The 19,985-nt window shown below is 50.4% G+C and overlaps 1 protein-coding gene and 1 non-coding gene across 2 annotated transcripts in view; both read left to right on the top strand.

Annotated features, from left to right (window-relative positions):
- The window catches only part of LOC105705166 (E1A-binding protein p400), a 135,205-nt gene that overhangs the window by 78,965 nt on the left and 36,255 nt on the right, over positions 1-19,985 (top strand). Inside the window, exons 24-32 of the mRNA XM_064379537.1 lie at positions 2,533-2,697; positions 4,306-4,464; positions 6,080-6,174; positions 6,616-6,887; positions 8,337-8,539; positions 8,627-8,796; positions 10,278-10,474; positions 15,779-15,890; positions 16,075-16,218. Coding sequence (XP_064235607.1) covers positions 2,533-2,697; positions 4,306-4,464; positions 6,080-6,174; positions 6,616-6,887; positions 8,337-8,539; positions 8,627-8,796; positions 10,278-10,474; positions 15,779-15,890; positions 16,075-16,218 — 1,517 coding nt within the window. The remainder of the gene's footprint in view (positions 1-2,532; positions 2,698-4,305; positions 4,465-6,079; positions 6,175-6,615; positions 6,888-8,336; positions 8,540-8,626; positions 8,797-10,277; positions 10,475-15,778; positions 15,891-16,074; positions 16,219-19,985) is intronic.
- Positions 9,853-9,988, top strand: LOC135276273 (small nucleolar RNA SNORA49). The gene has a single exon (XR_010343849.1). It is a non-coding gene; the product is annotated as a small nucleolar RNA SNORA49 (small nucleolar RNA).

The raw sequence follows: 19,985 nt of genomic DNA, 5'->3' as shown, positions 1-19,985 counted from the left end.
TCTGCTTTCCTGCTGCGCTCACTCACTGCTTCGGTGCTGTTGACGGCACTTCCCAGTGTTAGCCCCGGGCTCGTTCCACCAGCCATACAGGTGCACTCTGGGGGAGCAGACGCTCCTGGAGCAACAGCGACTGCTTTTGGGAAGGTCGCTTCCTTGCCAGTCATGTCAGCTAGCTTTAGGTTCCTAAAAAACACGAGCTCTTTTTCAGTCTCTCGCTTGTTACCAGATTTAAACTTGGGATGAGTAATTGGTCAACCAGGAAAACTTTGTCATAATTTAATGACTTTAAAAATACAGTTACTAATTTTTTTAATCTAGAACATTTTGCTGTGTCCAGTGGGATTAGCATGTTTTCAGACCTTACATGGACCCTATTCATTCCGTGGTGGAGATTATCCTGACTTAAAGTATTACATTAGTTCTCAAGTGCCACCTCAACCCATGTTTTGTTGGTATAGCAAAATCTTGTAGAGGCCTTTCTGGAAAGATGGAGACGGGAGAGGTGGTGATGCAGAGAGACACTGAGTTCACACTGGTTCTCTTTCCTTACGAGTCTCTCTCTCCCATCGCCCACAAATGAAGAGGACTTGTCCTAGTTAATTGCCCTAAGGGAGAAAGCAGTTGCATATTTTACCTCTTTATCAGACTAGACACTGTCTTGTGTGGGATGAGAGTCGTGTTGGTGGTTGCCAGAGGAGCTGTTCTTTGGGAGATCTGTGAAGTGAGCAAAACCGCTTTTCCTGTGGGTCGGTCCTCACTTGCATATGGAGCAAGGAGGATTGTTGGGAGATTGACACTTCTGTGCACAAATCTCTGTCTTCTGTTTTCATTTCCCCTCCTTGTTCACAGTTATTCTGTGGGCAAGATATCTGTAGACAATTTTTGTAGTCTCTTACTAACTGTTCTTTTTATCACTAATAATTCTGGCATGGATTTCTTGGGAAGAACATTTAGACTCAAGTATCAACCACTGGGAAATAAACCTTTAAACCTGTTCAGTTATAGCTGGAAGGTATTACCTTTTTGAGTTGGGAGCAAATGACCACATCTGAATTATGTTGTTGTTGTTTTAAAAGTGTTTTAAACAATGCTAAGTTTTACTGTTTTTTTGAGACAGAGTCTTGCTCTGTCGCCCAGGCTGGAGTGCAGTGGTGCGATCTCGGCTTACTGCAGCCTCTGCCTCCTGGGTTCAAGTGATTCTCCTGCCTCAGCCACCTTAGTAGCTGGGACTACAGACGTGCGCCACCACGCCCGGCTAATTTTTGTATTTTTAGTAGAGACGAGGTTTCACCATGTTGGCCAGGATGGTCTCAATCTCTTAACCTCGTGATCCACCCGCCTCTGCCTCCCAAAGTGCTGGGATTACAGGTGTGAGCCGCCGTGCCCAGCTACTTTTTTTTTTTTTTTTTTAACAGTAAATGTTATAGATTGACTCTTACCATCTAATTCAAATTAGTATGAAACTTCATATCTTAAAGCTTTATTTATGTATGTGATGTATTTAGAGACATTGCTAGATCTTGTAGGTGCTGTGGCTCACACCTGTAGTCCTAGATACTTGGGAGGCTGAGGTGGGAGGATTGCTTGAACCCAGGAGTTTGAGGTTGCTGTGACTTGTGATCCTGCTACCACACTCTAGCTTGGGTGACAGAGCCATACCCTGTCTCTCAAAAAAAAAAAAAAAGTAAATAAATAGATAAAACTACATTCCTAGATTTTGGAGCATTTTGGGTGTCACCGAAGCTAGTAATCCTTTATATTTGTGATGATGTAACCTGTCTTTGTGAGCTAAATTGGACACGTACTTTTTCACTTTTTTAAAGTTCTGTGAGGTTTAGGTTCACATGTGAGTTTCTAAGTGTATTACACAAAGATTTCTACTTTTTTTTTTTTGAGGTGGAGTTTCACTCTTATCAGCAAGACTGGAGTGCAGTGATGTGATCTCAGCTCACTGCAACCTCTGCCTCCTGGGTTCAAGCAATTCTTTTGCCTAAGCCTCCTGTGTAGCTGGGGCTACAGGTGCCCACCACCACACCCAGCTAAGTGTTTTGTTTTTGTTTTTTTTTGTATTTGTAGTAGAGACGGGTTTTCACCATGTTGGCCAGGCTGGTCTCAAACTCCTGATCTCATGTGATCCATCCCCACTTGTCCTCCCAAAGTGCTGGGATTACAGGCATGAGCCGCTGCACCCAGCCGATTTCTGCTATTTTTGATGTTTGGTGTTTTTTTTTACTGTTTGGGTAGAAAAGTAAAATGTTCCTTAATAGCTTCGTTAATAGTATCGATATCTGATATCTAAAATCCCAACCAGTTATGGTTAAAGTTAACCATTAAAATCTGACATTTTGTTTTCTCTTTTTTATTAAAGAAAGGATTTTTAAAACGTGGTGGAAAGCACTACCTGATAAATGTTTCTGTGGCGCTTCAGTTTATGATAAATGGCCGTGATGTTCAAGAAACGATTGTCAGTATGACACTCCCAAACTTAGTCCAAGATGGTCTGAATTCACCTTTTCCCCTACGTTTCGGCAGGTGGAGAGGTAGTGAAAATCGCTCAGCTGGCGTCCATCACAGGACCGCAGAGCCGCGGGGCTCAGCCGGAGACGCCAGTGACCCTGCAGTTCCAGGGCAGCAAATTCACCCTGTCACACAGCCAGCTCCGGCAGCTCACGGCTGGCCAGCCGCTGCAGCTGCAAGGTAAGGCCAAAAATGACAGAGCGCCTCACTGAGCCCTGCTGCCTGAGGGCCTGTCTCGTGCGTTTAAGCTTCAGGCTCTTCCCGTGTCCGATGATGCTCTCACCTCATGGGGTCACGGAGGACCAGCGAGACGACTTTCATTGCCTGCGCGTGATGCATGCCAAATAAACAACAGGCACTGTTGTTACCAGCATCTGCCCTTTGAAGAGAGCTTTGTATTTTGTAGATTAAAGTAGAAATATCTGGCCAGGCGTGGTGGTGCTCTCCTGTGGTTCAAGCTACTCGGGAGGATGAGGTGGGAAGATTACTTGAGCCCCAGAGGTCAAAACTGCAGTGATCATGCCGCTGCACTCCAGCCTGGGCGACAGAGCAAGACTCCATCTCTAAATAATAGATAATAACAGATAAATAACAGAAATATTTGCTGCTTTCTAATATAGGTGTGAGACAAATTGTCCCCCAAACGCCACAGGATTAGTAATTTATGTATGAGAAATTATTTTCTTCTCTAAACAGACTTAATTTTAACTCCCAGACCCAAAGCCCAGACCTTTGGTGAAGGGCAGTGTGTTTATATAGTAACTGCTCTTTAAAAAGAGTGAGGGAGAGGAATTGAGTGGCCCCTTGTCCCAGTGGTAGAGTCATTTACTCCCTGTGTTTTAGTTTAGGGCTCAAGGAACACCCACAGCAGCCTTCCCTCACCTTCCCGGACAACAGTAGGCTGCCTTCCCTCCACTGTCCCTGACAGTAGCCCCGGCAGCCACCCTTCCCCATCTTCCCCAACAGCAGCCATGCCCCGGGCAGCTGCCTTCCCCCACCTTCGCTGGCAACAGCAGCCCTGGCTTCCCCCACCTTCCCCCGAAGGCAGCCCCGGCAGCCCCGGCCCCTGCCTTCCCCCAGTGCTTTCTTCATGATTGCTCCCTGTGGCACTTGTCAGGGTAGAAGGTTTTGTCATCAGTGGGATGAGCCCACTGGCCGCCTTGGAGAGGCACACACATCTCAGCAGAATGAGGCCTACTACAGAGAAACCATTCTGTTTTTTTACATTTTTTGGCCCACAGAGGAGGGGCCACTTGTTGGCGTCTCTGATGGTCACCAGTTTTCGTAGCGTGTGACCTGGGAAGCTATCTCCAGAGTAAGAGAAGTCAGACAGATGCAGTCACACAAGATCCAAAGTGCCATCCAAAGTGCCAGCCTGTTTAAAAAGCAGCAGAAAAGCCACAGGCTTCTGGGCTAAAACCAGGGTTTTGTTCTATTTCTTCATTCTCCCTGAATGCTATCAGGAGTGCCTGCGGGGATCTGGGAGCGGGGATGTCCCCACAACGGCTCAGTACCTCCAGCAGCACGGCAGGTGCTCAGCAGCTACGCGTCACACACCTTCCAGGAGGGACAGAGGGCGCAAGCAGGAGACCTTGTCTCATTGCATCGCTCACTGTCAGTGATGGGTTGCCACTATTCTCACAGTAACTGATCTTGCGTGATTTGTTTCTGTAGATTTGATTTTCAGTTTGTCGCTTACGTTTGTACTGTTGGGGAGTGCCTGGAGTGTGTGGCTGTGATGCACACGTGCCTCTCATTGACACCTGGCGGACCTATGATTGATTGCAGGCAGCGTCCTTCAGATTGTGTCTGCCCCCGGGCAGCCCTACCTTCGAGCCCCTGGCCCCGTGGTGATGCAGACCGTGTCTCAGGCAGGTGCTGTGCAGGGCACCCTGGGAAGCAAGCCCTTGGCCGGCGGCCTCAGCCCTGCACCCTTGACCCCGCAAGGTAGGGTGCTCTGAGCAGGAGGGAGACTTGGCTTGGAAGCTTCCTTCTTCCTCTTCCTTCTAGGGCGAGTGGAAGGCATTCATGTGTCTTTGTATCTCAGAACAGCACAGTCTAGTGTGTGTCCATCTCTGATTTCCAGAGATGTGTCATAGTGTCAGCCTGATTTATTTTCTTTTCATTGTGCTTTTAAAGGTAATGGTTGGATATAACCAGCCTCTGCTGTCCTTAGGTTTTTGTTTTGATTTTGTTCTCATGAGAAATTTGGAATCATGGGAAATCTTGCTTGTTGGTTTCTTGCCAACACATTGAGGGTGCTCAGTTTCCCCTGGGAGCAGGAGCATGCGGCTGCCCACACAGGGTCTGGGTCCTCGTCCTGCCGGAGCTGCGACTCCTCATCCTGTCTCGTCGCCTGCCTTGCCTCACCTCCAAGTCCCTGCTCTGTGCCTGTTAGCCCCAGGTCTCCTTGGACTTGCCCTGTCATGATGTGGTATGTTTTCAGGAGCCCAACGACCCATAGAGGCAGCTGGGAGCCTAGAGGGGTGAGGCGCTTTCCTTGGGATGGAGCCCTTGTCCTGGTGGCCGAGTGGGTGTCCATTCAGTTCCAGCCCCACCTCTGCCTAGTGGGCTTGATGCTGGGTGGGCCACTGCCAACCCGTTAGGCTCTGCTAGGCATCAGAGGAGGCTGGAGTGGGGAGGGAATGTGGCTGCTTCTTCAGTCCTGTTATGTTAGCGTCACCTAGCAGCAGGCCTGCATGCTGGCATGGTCGTCAGTTCCACTCGCCCCTACCCTCGGAACCAGGCCCCTTGGAGATTCTAGAATCAGCTGTTGCATCCGCCTTTGGGGGCTGATGAATCGCTGTCCCATGGAAACCCTCCTCAGCTCCAGAGGCCCCAGTACCAACTGGAGTCCTGGACCCTGAGACTCTGAGCCTAGACACCCCCTCCCGCAAGTGCTGAGTTCTGACAACCTCAGCCTCTTCCCTTGTTTCCCCTAAGGTGACTCTTACCCCTGGGCCCCTTTTCAGCACTCAGATGCCTCTTTGACCACATCTTTTAGGACAGTCTGCCGCACTAAGTGGCTTGGCTTCTGCCTTCCTGATTGGCCCTGGCTGGTAGCAGGTGTCATATCAGGAGCAGCTCCAGGGAACGGATATGAATCTGGCACTGGCTTGCTCTGTCGCAGTCATGAGGACTGTGTGGACTTCCTGCTGGGGCTGGGCTGCTCATGGCAGTCAGTGGCCCCACAGTCATCAGGTTGTCACCTGGGCTAGGAGATGGCCACGTGTTGATGGTGATGGGGCACCCAGGGCCTCGGAGGTGTGCTGAGAGGCTTCTGGGTGGTGCTGGGGTGCTGCTTCCCAAAGGAAAGGGAAAAGCCCCTGTCTCCACTCAGCTCCAGTCATGACCTGGGAGACAGCATGCTTCTGTAGCATATCTAAAGCTTTTAAGTTTGAGCCACACGCATGGGGGTGGAGGATGAGGCCTTGGGCTCACGCTGTTGCAGACTTTCTGCAGAATGTGCTGGCGGAGGGTGAGGTTCCGTGGAGCATGCTGGTGGCAGATGAAATCCTGTGACCCTGGCACTCCTTCTTACCTCTTCCTTATGCATTTGTAGTGGGTGTTCCCGGCCGCCTGGCGGTGAATGCCTTGGCTGTAGGAGAAACCGGAATGGCCTCCAAACCAGCTTCTCCCATTGGAGGGCCAACCCAGGTAAGCACCTGAGCCTGAGACCCCGGTGCAGTTGGACAAGTGGCTTTCCAGGAGCCGTTCGTTGTGTGTGTTTGTGATATTTAAAGGCCCCTGTGAATCCTTAAGTTATGGTACTGAATTCTTATTTTGAAACATAAATTTCCTAATAAAACAAATGAAACTGGATTAAGACTGCCAGAATTTTTTTTTTTCTATTTTTATGTCCTTCTGAAAGTCTGCCTGGGCATTAGAATTGCTCACTTGTGTCTTGAGAAGCACTTCCCGTCTTGGCAAGAAGGAGGATGCTTGTGCTCTCCTCTTCATTTCTGTCTGTGTTTCCTGTAGCACAAGACTGCGGGTATTGAAGTGGATCTTGTACGTGGGAAATGCCAAGGGGTCTGGTGAAGAAGTAACTTGCCGTTCTATTTCTCAAGTAACTGTTTTCATCCCTTTCTGATAAAGGAGGAAAAGATCAGACTCTTGAAAGAGCGCCTGGATCAGATTTATTTGGTCAACGAGCGGCGCTGTTCTCAAGCTCCAGTCTATGGCAGAGACTTGCTAAGGATTTGTACCCTGCCTGGCCACGGAACGCTATGGTGGCATGGGTCTCTGGATGGCCGTCGTGGGAAGGAGCCCGGGCCAGTGTGCAGTTACGCTTCACCTTCAGAAAGTCCAAGTGAGCTGATGTTGACGCTTCGGCAGTGTCGAGAATCCCTGCAGGATGTTATTGACAGGTACCGCAGCCCGGTCCCTGCAGGATGTTACCGACAGGTCCTGCAGTCTGTGCGCAGACCTCGTGATCTTTTCGGGGCTCTCTGGCTGCATTGTGCTCCGGGAAGACCGCTTCTTGTCTCGTGGATGTTCGTCTTATTTCCATCGGCTTCTCCCCATGCTGTCGCTTAGAGATCTGTTTTGAGGTCACTCTTTGGGGTCTTCAGCTTTGGGATCAGATGGTTTTGTTATCTCGGTCTCTCAGTGCCACGTGCAGCTTCTGAAGGAAGTTGGCAGCCCTGGGGGCAGAGCCACAGCCCTGAGTTCACACTGTGCTTGGGGACAGATCGCTGTGTTGCTAAGCACTTTCTTCATTTTACTCCTTCAAAAAAGTCGTCGTATTAAAAGAGCCACATGAGTGTGTTAACATCACATGATGAGAAATGTATGCACCAGTTGAGCTCAGAACATGCTTTAATGGAGAACAAGTCCGAGCACTTGGTGGGCACCTGCCGCTCTTCCCGAGCTGGCTTTCAGTAGAGCGCGTTACCCTGTGTGTAGGTCCATCCTCTGCTTGGACCTGTCTCCAGGCGCCGCGTCAGACCTGTTTTCTCCCCTTCTTGGCAGCTGTTGTATTTCTCACAGTTGTCTGCTTGACAGAGGGAAACCTGGCTTCTCCCTGTGCCTTGACCCAGCTTTCAGGATCGACCTATTTTAGATCTTTCAGATCAGGAAACACAGTTAACGGAGGAAAAGAAAACCGGGAGTGCTTCTCCAAGGCCGAATAAGCCACCTCTGGCTTCTCCTGGTCTGTGGGTGGCTAAGTGAGTGCCCTCGTGCTCCTGGAGGTTTTCTTTCGGTGCAGATTTGTCTTTGGTGCTCCTCTCATGGAACATCAGGGTGGCCATTTGTTTTGAATACAGTTGGGAGTGAGTCATAGCTGATGTCCGTAGGAAGGGCCTTCTGGTGCAGGTGACCGCCACAGGTTGGAAGGTGGGCCTCAGGTTGGCTGTGTGAGCTCTGCTATGTTGTCATTGTCCTGCTGTCTGGAAGGTTCCTTCACCCCTAAGTCTGGTCCCCATCCTGGTGGCACAGTGGCTGTAGCAGTTCTAGTGTTCACGAGACAGTGCACCTTTGTCCCAAAGTTTCCAGGTGAAGACAGTCTAGAAACAGAATGGCTCACCTCTGAACTAGTGCCTGTGGTCTGGGGAATCCACCCCCACTGATCGTTTAGCCCCGGACTGTCTGAATTAGTCCCTAAGGTGGTGGTTGGTGGCCAGAACTGGTTAGGATCTGCCTCGTGGGGCCTCTACCTGTGTGCCAACAGCCACGTCTCCATGTGACTGGGTTGGGCCCTGCTGTTTCCTGGGACTTGGACTGTCAGAGGTCTCTGCCCCATCTTTCGGGAGCCCCCATGCTGGGTCAAGGTATGTGGCTCCTGCTGGTGACAAAACTTGCTTTCTGCTCCTCAGGGTGGCCTTTGTGATCCCTCCGGTGGTGGCAGCACCCGCCTCCCTACGGGTGGCACGGCTGCCACCCCTGTACAGCCACAGAATGAAGATCTTCCGGCAGGGCCTGAGAGAGCACGCTGCCCCTTACTTCCAGCAGCTGCGGCGGACGACGGCTCCACGCCTGCTGCAGTTCCCCGAGCTGAGGCTGGTGCAGTTCGATTCAGGTATGGGGGAGGTTGGCGACACAGCCCGTTGTGTGAGCTGGGCTGGCTCTGGATGATGAGGCACTGTTGATGTTATTCATTTCCCAGGAAAGTTGGAAGCTTTAGCTATCTTGCTTCAGAAGTTGAAATCTGAAGGACGTCGGGTGCTGATTTTATCACAGATGGTTCTTATGTTGGACATTTTAGAGATGTTCTTGAACTTCCATTACCTTACCTATGTAAGAATCGATGAAAATGCCAGCAGTGAGCAACGGCAGGTGAGAAGCACAGTGCTTACCTCGTCCCTGATGGTTCCGTCACCGTAACTCAGTCACCGGCTTTTAACCTCAAGTCTAAGTGCTGTGTAGATTCAGTGGTCTCATGACCCTTCTAAGTGAAAGGGGAAGGATTTAATGAGCCTTCGAACTTTATAAGTCTCAGTACATCCTTTGATATGTTCTGTTAAAAGCCAGGTTGTTAGGTAAATGCAGTCTTGATGTCTCAGGATAAACGCTGGTGACCCGCAGTCATCGTAAGACGACACTGGTGCACTTCAAGAGGTAGCTATGGGGTGGAAATACGAAAGCAGTTCCAACCAATTTAGAATGAAAGGAAATCCAGGTTAGGATAATACGCCCATTGTTTCCTTACTGGATTTACCAAGGCCGTTTTGATTCCATCAGGCACAGTGAGTCAGACACTCTCATATCCTGCTCCTGGAAGCATAGCCTAGTATGCGCTCTAGAAAGTAGCCTGGCAACGTGGATTTGAACCGTAAGGGTGCTGCGTGCTTGAGTCTGTGTTTAGGATCTTTACTTACATGACAGCAAACACACCACGTAGAGATCTGTCTACACAGTTGTTGTTGAAATGTTTACGGTAATCCACGGTTGGGAAGAAGGTGTTCAGCAGAAGAGTGAGTGCATAGGGCTTGTCCATGGGCCCTGTGCCCTGGCAGCTTCAAGAGCATTCCACGTGCTGCGCTAGGTCCTCGTCAGCAGCGTTTCAGAGCCAGCTTTAGCAGCACGGTCCAGTGTTCCCCAGCGCAGAACCAAGATGCTGCCCTGTAAGTCACACGACCTGCTTTATTTTGCACACATGCTCATGCACACGCTGGAGAGGCCTAGAAAGGAATAGAGCAAAAGGCAATTTCACAGGTTTTCTTGGTAATAATCTAATAAATTATACGTGGAGTGTTTTGAGGGAAGATAGTTGGTCCACGGATAGGTTTTGTTTCGGCACGGAAGTGATTATAGAAGAGAAGTGTTCACGCCTGTCACTGCGTGGTCCTCGGTGAGGTTAGAAGAATGTCCTTCACAGCTTTGTTTTTCCTGTGTCCTCAGCCTTACTCCAGGGGCTTTTTGTTGCCTGTAAAGTGCCCTGGCATTGCCTGAGGATAGATGAGAAAGCACATATCCCTCCCCAGTAAGACACTGTTTTCTTCTGGGGCCTACAAGTTGAGCTGACAGTGAATGCAAGGTGGAATCGAATTTCTTCCTTCTTGTCACCATGGCTGCGATACTTAAGCAGTTCTGAGGGTGGTGGCGGTGGGTGCGTGTAAGATGCTGGCGACTGCACGGAAGAGCTGGAGTACAGCGCGGGGACCTTGATGTGCCTTTAGCATGAGCCTCGCGTTGCATGGAATACAAACCAAGCACTTTTGCTATGCGATAATTCCTAATTGATAAATGTCGAAACGTGTTAAAGGTTTCCCAGCAATTTCCACGAATACTAACTCAAGTGTTTTGTTTCATCTTAGGAACTGATGAGGAGTTTCAACAGAGACAGGCGGATTTTTTGTGCCATTCTCTCCACTCACAGCCGTGCCACAGGTATAAACCTTGTGGAGGCAGACACCGTCGTGTTTTATGACAATGACCTAAATCCAGTGATGGATGCCAAAGCTCAGGAGTGGTGTGATAGAATTGGGAGATGCAAAGACATCCACATATATAGGTGAGGACCTGCGGGGCGGCCGGGTGGACACGGATGGGATGAGAAGGCTGGGTGGGCGCGGGTGGGGTGAGAAGGCCGGGTGGGCGCGGGTGGGGTGAGAAGGCCGGGTGGGCGCGGGTGGGGTGAGAAGGCCGGGTGGGCGCGGGTGGGGTGAGAAGGCCGGGTGGGCGCGGGTGGGGTGAGAAGGCCGGGTGGGCGCGGGTGGGGTGAGAAGGCCGGGTGGGCGCGGGTGGGGTGAGAAGGCCGGGTGGGCGCGGCTGGGGTGAGAAGGCCGGGTGGGCGCGGCTGGGGTGAGAAGGCCGGGTGGGCGCGGGTGGGGTGAGAAGGCCGGGTGGGCGCGGCTGGGGTGAGAAGGCCGGGTGGGCGCGGGTCGGGTGAGAAGCTTTGCGGGAGGTGTCGATGCAGGAAGCACCAGTGCAGAAACAAAAGTAAAACTAAAGACAGTGTATGGTGGCTTAATTTTCAACCATGTTTTGTTTGTTTTCCTTCAGACAGAGTTACATTTCTGCTGTTTTATCTATTCCTTTTATTTACACTCAACATCTGCTTGAAATTGTAAGTCAGTGACGCTGCTCAGACAAGTCATCTTGCTGCCCTCAGTTTTAAACGTGGTGCCTCTTCTTCCAGAATACCTCAGTCTTAGAAGTACAATTTACATTTCGGGTTGTTGTAATTATTATGAACTATAAATTACCTGTCAGTAAAATGACTATTGAAAGAATGGTCAACAGCTGTGGGAAAAAAGAAATTTAAATTCTTTTTTTTTTTTTTTTTTGAGATGGAGTCTCACTATGTCACCCAGGCTGGAGTGCAGTGGCGCGATCTCGGCTCACTGCAACCTCCACCTCCCAGGTTCAAGTGATTTTTCTGCCTCAGCCTCCTGTGTAGCTGGGACTACAGGTGTGTGTCACCACACCCAGCTAATTTTTGTATTTTTAGTAGAGATGGAGTTTCACCATATTGGCCAGGCTGGTCTCAAACTCCTGACCTTGTGATCCGCCTGCCTCAGCTTCCCAAAGTGCTAAGATTATAGGTGTGAGCCACTGCACCTGGCTAAAATCTATTATTATCTTTAAGGATAAAAACTGTAACTATCAAAACATAATTGAGGGAAACGGAGAAAGGTTACTGTATACTTCTGAATTTCCAAGTGTTGCTGTTATAGGGTAGTAGGAAATTTAATTTCTCTTTGCTCATTTTGTGCCTGGTTGTGTGTGAGCACAGCGTAGGCTCCCTCTCATCGTGACTTGTCAGTTTCCAGAAGGGAACCTGTGACTAGACCAGTATGGTCTCTGCATGAGGCCTTGTAGGCAGTAGCTGACCCTGCAGCTGAAACCCTGAAGTGTGCTCTTAACCTCTTCTTCTTATTATTATTTTTTGAGACAGGGTCTCACTTTGTTGCCCAGGTTCACTGAAACTCAGCCTCCTAGGCTCAAGTGATCCTCCCAGCTCAGCCTCCCAAGTGGCTGGGACTACAGGTGTGCAGCACCACGCTTGGCTAATGTTTGTATTTTTTGTACAGACAGGGTTTTGCTATGTTGCCCAGGCTGGTCTCGAACTCCTGGGCTCAAGCAATCAGCCCATCTCAGCGTCCCAAAGTGCTGGGATTACAGGTGTCAGTCACTGCACCCAGCCAACCATTTGTTTTTAATGAAACAGTTGGTGTTATAGCAATTCAATGCTGTATTTAAATAGTTTTATTACTATTTTCCTTGCTATAAATGCATAACATGTTCCTCGAGGAGAAAAAGGAAAGCCTGTAAAGAAAAACAAGGATCCTCTAGCGGCAGCAATGCCCAGCATTTAGACGTGCGTCTTTCCAGACGTGTTTCTCACTCTGTAAGAAGGCTCACACTGTGTCTTGTAGAGGCAGCAATGCTTAGCATTTAGACGTGCGTCTTTCCAGACGTGTTTCTCACTCTGTAAGAAGGCTCACACTGTGTCTTGTAGAGGCAGCAATGCTTAGCGTTTAGACGTGCGTCTTTCCAGACGTGTTTCTCACTCTGTAAGAAGGCTCACACTGTGTCTTGTAGAGGCAGCAATGCTTAGCGTTTAGACGTGCGTCTTTCCAGACGTGTTTCTCACTCTGTAAGAAGGCTCACACTGTGTCTTGTAGAGGCAGCAATGCTTAGCGTTTAGACGTGCGTCTTTCCAGACGTGTTTCTCACTCTGTAAGAAGGCTCACACTGTGTCTTGTAGAGGCAGGAATGCCTAAGAAGTGCGTCTTTGCAGACGTGTTTCTCACTCTGTAAGAAGGCTCACACTGTGTCTTGTAGAGGCAGCAATGCTTAGCATTTAGACGTGCGTCTTTCCAGACGTGTTTCTCACTCTGTAAGAAGGCTCACACTGTGTCCAATTTGTAATCTTTTATTCTTTTAACAGTACGTTGTGCGTACATTTGCCTGGTGATGAGTGTAAGTGTGGTGCATGGTTTGTGTTGAGTGGATGAGGACTTAGTGTGGAATCCCTTCTGCGTTGTTGGCCCTTTAGCCATTATTCGCTAGAAATTGGAAAAGCATTTTACTCTGAGTAGCAGGAAAGTCTCAGACGTGGACTCAGCAGTGCAGGAACAGAACCTCCAAAGAGAAGCGTGAGGTGACCTTGAAGGATGCGGGATGAGCTGTGCTGAGTGTGAAGACGCACTTTGTTCTCGATTGGGTAGACTTTGTTTATGAGCATGTGAAGTTTTCGCCAAGTAATCCTAAAACAGTATTTCTGTGAAAACCCTCATGGGTGTGAGGGTTGGATAAGGTGCTGCTGGTGGTGCCAGCGTCGGGATGTCTTGCAGTGCGGACATCCTGGTGAAGCCCAGCATTGTGGGTGGGAGTGTGCCCCACCGTGAGCTGTGGGAACCCCCAAACGACATAAGGGTGCTGTCAGTGTTGGGGCAAATGGCCCAGCACCCATGGGGATTTAGCATGTTACAAAGGTCGGCTGTCACAGTAACTGGAGGGCTTTTATGTCATGAATGTGCCACACACCTGGCTCTCTACTAGTGAGCGGAGGGGCTTGGAGTGCTGCTCCCACGCCTGACCAGAGCAGAGTCCAGATGAAGGGCTTGAGTGTTAACTGTGGAGCAGCAGCATTAGAACACTCTTGAAGAGACAATACCTGTGGCCGAGAGCTGGAAGGGGCCCCCTGACCCCCACAGACCCCGAAGTCAGGGGAGAGAGGCACACTCAGCTGCAGTGAGAGAGGAAGCCGAGCGTCGCACAGATCGATGAGCCCAGTAGATAGGCGGTTGATAGGGTGGGGAGACGATTGGCCATTCTCACTGCAAATATAGCTCTTAAAAATCGAGAAGACACATAAAGACCCCCCGCTTACTTTTAAAAAGGAAGGGCCTATGAATATGAGCAATCCATCCCAAGTAGCCAAAAAGTATGAGAAGCTGCTCCAGCTCACTGATCTGGTGACCCAAGTACCAGGTTAAGACACAAGATCTCTATTCCCGTGCCCCGGAGAGGTGAGCTCCTAAGGGAGTGAGCACGCTCAGCCTGACACTGAAAAAGGGGACGTCCTCATGTTGATGGGACGTGGGATTGCTTTAGCCATTTTGGGGGCAGCTGGGCAAGGTCTCTTGAGAGGAAAATGGTGCATGACTTTTGCTCCCAGCACTGCCATGCCTGAGACTGCATCCTGTTACATAAAGATGTGTGTTGCAGCTTTGTCACATGGCACAAAGCAGGAACTGGGGCATGCCTGTCACCGGGACACAGCCATCCCACTGTGTTGAGCAGCCGGGTGGAAAATGAGCTCATGTGGAGGGACTTCTGTAGTATACCGTTTGGCGGGGACAGCGAAATGCAGGGAAGTAGAAAGTGAGGCAGACATTTCCCCACACAGAATGTGGTGTGAGCACACACCCAGGTTCACACTGATGCAGCTGCTGGGGTGGGGGCAGCAGAGGCAGGCTGCCGTCCCTGAAGCAGCCGTGAGATATGCCTGTTAGGAGTGTGCCCGCGGAAGTGCACACTGTCACACACGTGCAGCGGCACATTTTGGGAACCACATGGATGAGGGTGCCATGCCCACCTTTTTTAATGCTTATCTCAGGGTGGTTGGAGTCCAGGTGATTTCGTTTTGTTTCTTACACTTTTATGGAATCAAATATATTACCATGAGCATGTGGTAATATAATCGGGAAAGGCCACGAAGGTCTTCCCAGGTGGCTTTGCTGTTCATGACGTTGTCCGTCCGCCCTTCATGTTGCTGTTCTCTTTATTCTGTACTTAGTTCCTTTGTATGTGTCTGGGTTCATATCTTCACTCTCTGTTCTGTTCCCTATGATTCTTTGTATTTAATATCTAGGCTCCTTTTAATTTGGAATTTTCTGAAAGGAAGTTGTTTTCATCTCTCTGAAAATTATGCTGTGAAAGCTCTTTAATTTGAGCTTTTTTGGGGGTTAGCATTTAGCATTTTACAGGCAGATGAGCCTTATGGGAAGGCGACAGACTGCATTGTCTTTTCTGTGTCCCCAGTGACACAGTCTTAAAGAAGCCATGTTTCCCTGCACTGTCTGTCCAGTGGGGTCACGTCTGCAACTCACAGTCTTAAGTGAGCGTCTGTTGTGGATCTGGTAGTGTACAGGAGTTAAAAAGTTGAAAATGTGGCCGGGTACAGTGGCTCACGCCTGTAATCCCAACACTTGGGGAGGCCAAGGCGGGTGGATCACGAGATCAGGAGTTCAAGATCAGCCTGGCCAACATAGTGAAACTCCATCTCTACTAAAAATATAAAAATTAGCCAGGCGTGGTGGCAGTGCCTGTAGTCCCAGCTACTCAGGAGGCTGAGGCAGGAGAATCGCTTGAACCCGGGAGACAGAGGTTGCGGTGAGCTGAGATAGCGCCATTGCACTCCAGCCTGGGCAACGAGAGCGAAACTTTGTGTCAAAAAAAAAAAAAAAAGATGAAAGCATCTATAATTACATGAGAATGAGATGTCTTATGAGAATGTGTTCACAAGCTAGTCCGTGAAGTGATCAGTTCTGGCAGCTGGGCTCAGTGAAAGCTTCAGAGAAGACAGATGCTGGAGGTACATCTGGAAGGACCAGGTGGGACATTTCCAGGTTGAGACTGGTGGGAGAAAAACAGGATGGCAGGTGGAAGGATGAGGTGGGACAGCGATGAGTCTTCCGCAGGGACCTGCTGTTGGCTGTCTGAAGGCGGGAGAGCTGAGATTGGGGGGCTGGCTGAGAGCGGCCTTTGGCACCCCATGAAGGCATGTTCCAAGCAGGGCTAGACCCACATGTTGTCACCGTGTTTCCAGGTGACCGACTTCACATTTTGCGTCTTCTGTTTGCAGACTTGTGAGTGGCAATTCCATTGAAGAGAAATTGTTGAAAAATGGAACTAAAGATTTGATCCGAGAAGTGGCTGCTCAGGGAAATGACTACTCCATGGCATTCTTAACTCAGGTACTCCGTGTTCGATGAGAGTCCCTGAGATGAGGTCCACCGAGCGGCGCGTGGAATTGCATGGTGCTCATACGCTAGTGGGAAGCAGAGGCCTGGCGGCTCTGCGAGGGGCGTGGGTCTCCAGCTCAGGTCAGATGCGCACTCGAACCTTGCTACTGGGAGTAACACACATCTCTGTGTTCAGCGAACCATCCAGGAGCTGTTTGAGGTTTATTCTCCCATGGATGATGCTGGCTTCCCAGTCAAAGCCGAGGAGTTTGTGGTGCTTTCTCAGGAACCTTCTGTCACAGAAACCATTGCACCTAAAATTGCAAGACCTTTCATAGAGGTAAGAATACACTGAATCTGGCTGGAGAGTTATACAGTGGGAACCGTCGGAACACCCGTGCCCTCCTCTGGGGCTCTGAGCGCTCAGTCCCCCACTCTTCCCTGGCCTGAAGCCCTCCTCCCCTGTCCCTGCTTTTGGAGCCTCCCTCCTCCCTTCTTTCTGTCATGGGGATTTTGAACTGTAAATACAAGTGAGGGGAATGGGGGCAAAGGTTGTGGACAGCAGGCCTCTGTCACTGGAGCAGTTGCCGCCGTCTTCCTCTGTGCTTTCCCACAGTCTCGGCTCCTTCCCCTCCCTGTGGAAGTCCATCCCTGCCTCATTCTCTGGAGGCTCTGCTGGCGCTGTCCCTGCTCCCCTCCAGCTGGCTGCACTGGCCTCTCCTCCCTGAGCAGAGCAGCCAGCAGCCTGCACTCAGGTGTGGCGTGTCAGGTGCCGGTCAGTTGTGCAGACCGAGTATCAGAAAGAACACGGACTATCACGTTGGTTCTTTGGAATGTTGACTACCTGTTGAAGTGATAATGTTTTGGCTGTCAGGTTCTGTAAATATTTTACTGTTTCAGTGTGGGTACTAGAAGATTTTAGAGACCACGTGTGGGTTCTTTGATTTCCCTTTTGGAGGTGCTGCTGTGTAGACACATCACAGACCCGTCAGGGGGCTGCTGTTCCTCCCTGTCCCCGCAGCTCCTGCTAAAGCCCTGCTGCCTCATGTCCTGGAGATGAAGGCCTTCAGCTGCCTTTGCTCTGAGTCCCCTCCTCCTTCCTGTGGCCCAGCCCCTCTTGTGGGCTGAGTTCATGTCTTCACTCTCTGTTCTGTTCCCTATGATTGTTTCTATTTAATATTTAGGCTCCTAAATATTAACTAGAGCTTCTTGTGGGGTGCCCATGTCTGTGCCTCTTAACTTGGGAGGAGTTGGCATCCCTGTGCATCCTTTCTCCTGCCCTGTTTGACTGCATTGGCTTCTCTGTATGTTTTTCTTTTCTGTGAAAGCGTTAAAGACCAGACCAGGCACACTGCACAGCCCCCTCAGCACCTGCCTCCCGACAGCTGAGATATGGAGCCTCCCGCCCTCGTGGTGGCAGCCCCCTCCTCGCCTGTGCTCAGCTTGTTCTCACCAACTCTGGTGCTGTCTCTTCCATTTCTAAACATTACTCAGTTACTGAGTAAGTAAGAAATACTTGAGATACGACTGTCTTAGTCCGTTTGTGTTGCTGTAAAGGAATACCTGAGACTGGGTAATTTATTTTTAAAAGGGGTTTATTTCGCTCTTGATTCTGATGGCAGCAGAGTTCAGGACTGAACATCTGTCTGGCGAGGGCCTCAGGCAACTTCTGTGGTGGTGAAAGGGGAGGGGAGCTGCATGTGCAGGCCATGGGGCGAGACAGGGAGCGAGGGGGGCAGGCAGCAGGCTTTTTTTAATAGATTGGCTCTCACGGGATGAGCAGGGCGAGGCCCACTCCCCCAGCCCCAGAGCGTGTCTGTTCCTGAGGGATCCACCCCTATGACCTAGACCTTTAAGAATTTATAATGAAAAGCCAGTCTCTTGCCCTGCCCTGCCCCCCTGCCCCGTTTCTCACATTTCTTCCAGAGATTGTCTGTGCATCATTTCCTTTGCATAGAAACACCTTACAGATTGTTACGTATCAGGAGATACGGATCAACCTCGTTGTGTTCTGAGGAGGTAATACATGCATGACATTGAAACAGGAAACATAAAAGCGTAACTGGGGCCAGGTGTAGTAGCTCAGGACTGTAATCCCAGCACTTTGGGAAGCTGAGACTGGAGGATGACTTGAGGCCAGGAGTTCAAGACAGGCGTGGGCAACATAGTGGAACCCCATCTGTACAAGAAGAATTGTAGAAATTATGAGTCTGGTGGTGAGCACCTGTACTCCCAGCTTCTGGGGAGGCTGAGGTGGGAGGATCACTGAAGCCCAGGAGGTTGAGGCTGCTGTGAGCTACGATCACGCCACTGCACTCCAGCCTGCGTGACAGAGCGAGACCCTGCCTCAAAGATAAAATAAAAATACACAAAGGATCTGAATCTGCATCTGAAAGGAAAACATATAAGTGGCCGATGTATGTATGAAATAATGTCCAACATCACTAATCCTCAGGAAAATCAAAACCACATGAGGTATCAGCGGGCACCGTTAGGATGACTGTCATCAAAACGCAAAAGAGAGCGAGTGTTGGCGAGGACCTGGAGGAAAGGGGGCTGTTGCCGGCGAGGGCGTGGAGGAAAGGGGGCTGTTGCAGTCTGTTCCTGGGAATGTCATTAGGACAGCCGCCATGGAAGACAGCGGGGGGGCTCCTCCCAGATGATCCAGGAATCCCACTGCTGGGTGTTTATCCACTGGGTTGAAATGAGCGTGTGGAAGAGGTGAGCACACCCTCGTGTCCATCATGGCACCGTCCCAGCAACCAGGATGCGGGATCAACCCACGTGTGCCTCAGCAGTTCTGGAGAGTTCCATCTTGGCTTTGCTGTTCCCCAGCAGCACAGTATTCCAACATGCAGATTCTTTTGAAACATACTTGTTGATTGTCTTACTGTGTGTCAGGCACTGTTCTAAGCAGTGGGGATATGGGAGAAAGTCTCACCTTTCATGAAGCTGTTGCTCTAGTAAGGAGACAGGCAGAAACCACGCTAGTGACTCAAGCGTGTGATTCATTTTCACGAGGAGGTATGAAGTGCTGAGTCCAGGGGAGAATTTGTGGTCACCACAGCAGACGGGTCGGTGTGGCTGAGGGGTGGGGAGGGTGTGACCAGTGGGGCCTGACTGAAGGGAGCCCTTGGAAGCGTTGGAGTCGGGCTGTGGTGAGGTCGCTCTGACTCCTATGTTGAGACTCAGTTGTAACAGGGCAAGGGGGATTCTTGGGACCAGTTAAGAGGCCCAGAGCAGTAACACCGGCGAGCAGGGCTGGCGAGGACAGCTGCGGGACGTGGAGGGCAGCAGGGAATCTTTGGAAGATAGAGCCAGCAGGACTCGCTGCAGTGGGTGTGCCAGGAGGGCAGCTGCTCCTCGCTGGCTTGACTGGCCCCTGGAGACAGAGGTAGGTTAGCCTTGGCCTTTTGCCAGCAGAGACGGATCCACATTAGCACGCAGCGCTCGTGCCTGCCGCACAGGACTGGGCTTTCTTTTCCGTACTTTGGCTATAAGATTGTTGTGTTGGTGGCAATGCTCATCAGAAGATTTGTGCCTGAAAAATGGTGCTAACAAAAGTCCTTGTTGACATACAAAAACATACAGAAAAGTGTGCACACTACAAAGATTCCAGCTGGAGAAGCGTTCGTTCAGTCGGTAGACACACCCAGTAGCCGGCATCCAGTGGAGGAGGAGGATGCGGCTGGCTCCTCAGAAGGCCTGACCCCCAGCGCTGCTGCCTCTTGTGCATCTGGACAGCACCGCCTGCTTTTGCACTTTGTGTACGTGGAGTGCTCTTCCTTTGCGTCTGGCCTCTTGTGCGTAGCAGTCGTGAACTGCTCTCTGCTGTCTAGAGTTCTGTGTGAATATACCGCAGCTTATCAGAGCTGCAGCTGGTGGACGTGATGGAGTTGTTAATTTGAATTGTGCTCCTGTGGATGGTTTTACCCATGGCCTTTGATAAGCACGCGTGCGCCGTTCAGGCTGCATATGTTTGACTGCAGTAGGTGCCGTGGCTGTGCCGGGGATGCTCCTGCTGTGGGGTTGCTGCGGGTGGTGGTGTGCAGGCTTTCACTGTAGCTGCTGGTGGATGTGGGATAGTCTCATTGTGGTTTAATTTGT

The sequence above is a fragment of the Aotus nancymaae genome, unplaced genomic scaffold (genome assembly GCF_030222135.1).
Source record: "Aotus nancymaae isolate 86718 unplaced genomic scaffold, 86718_ANA_hifiasm-v0.15.2.pri h1tg000021l, whole genome shotgun sequence".
Lineage (NCBI taxonomy): Eukaryota > Metazoa > Chordata > Mammalia > Primates > Aotidae > Aotus > Aotus nancymaae.
Note: the sequence above shows the minus strand (reverse complement) of the source record. Positions and strands in the feature narration are given on the sequence as shown.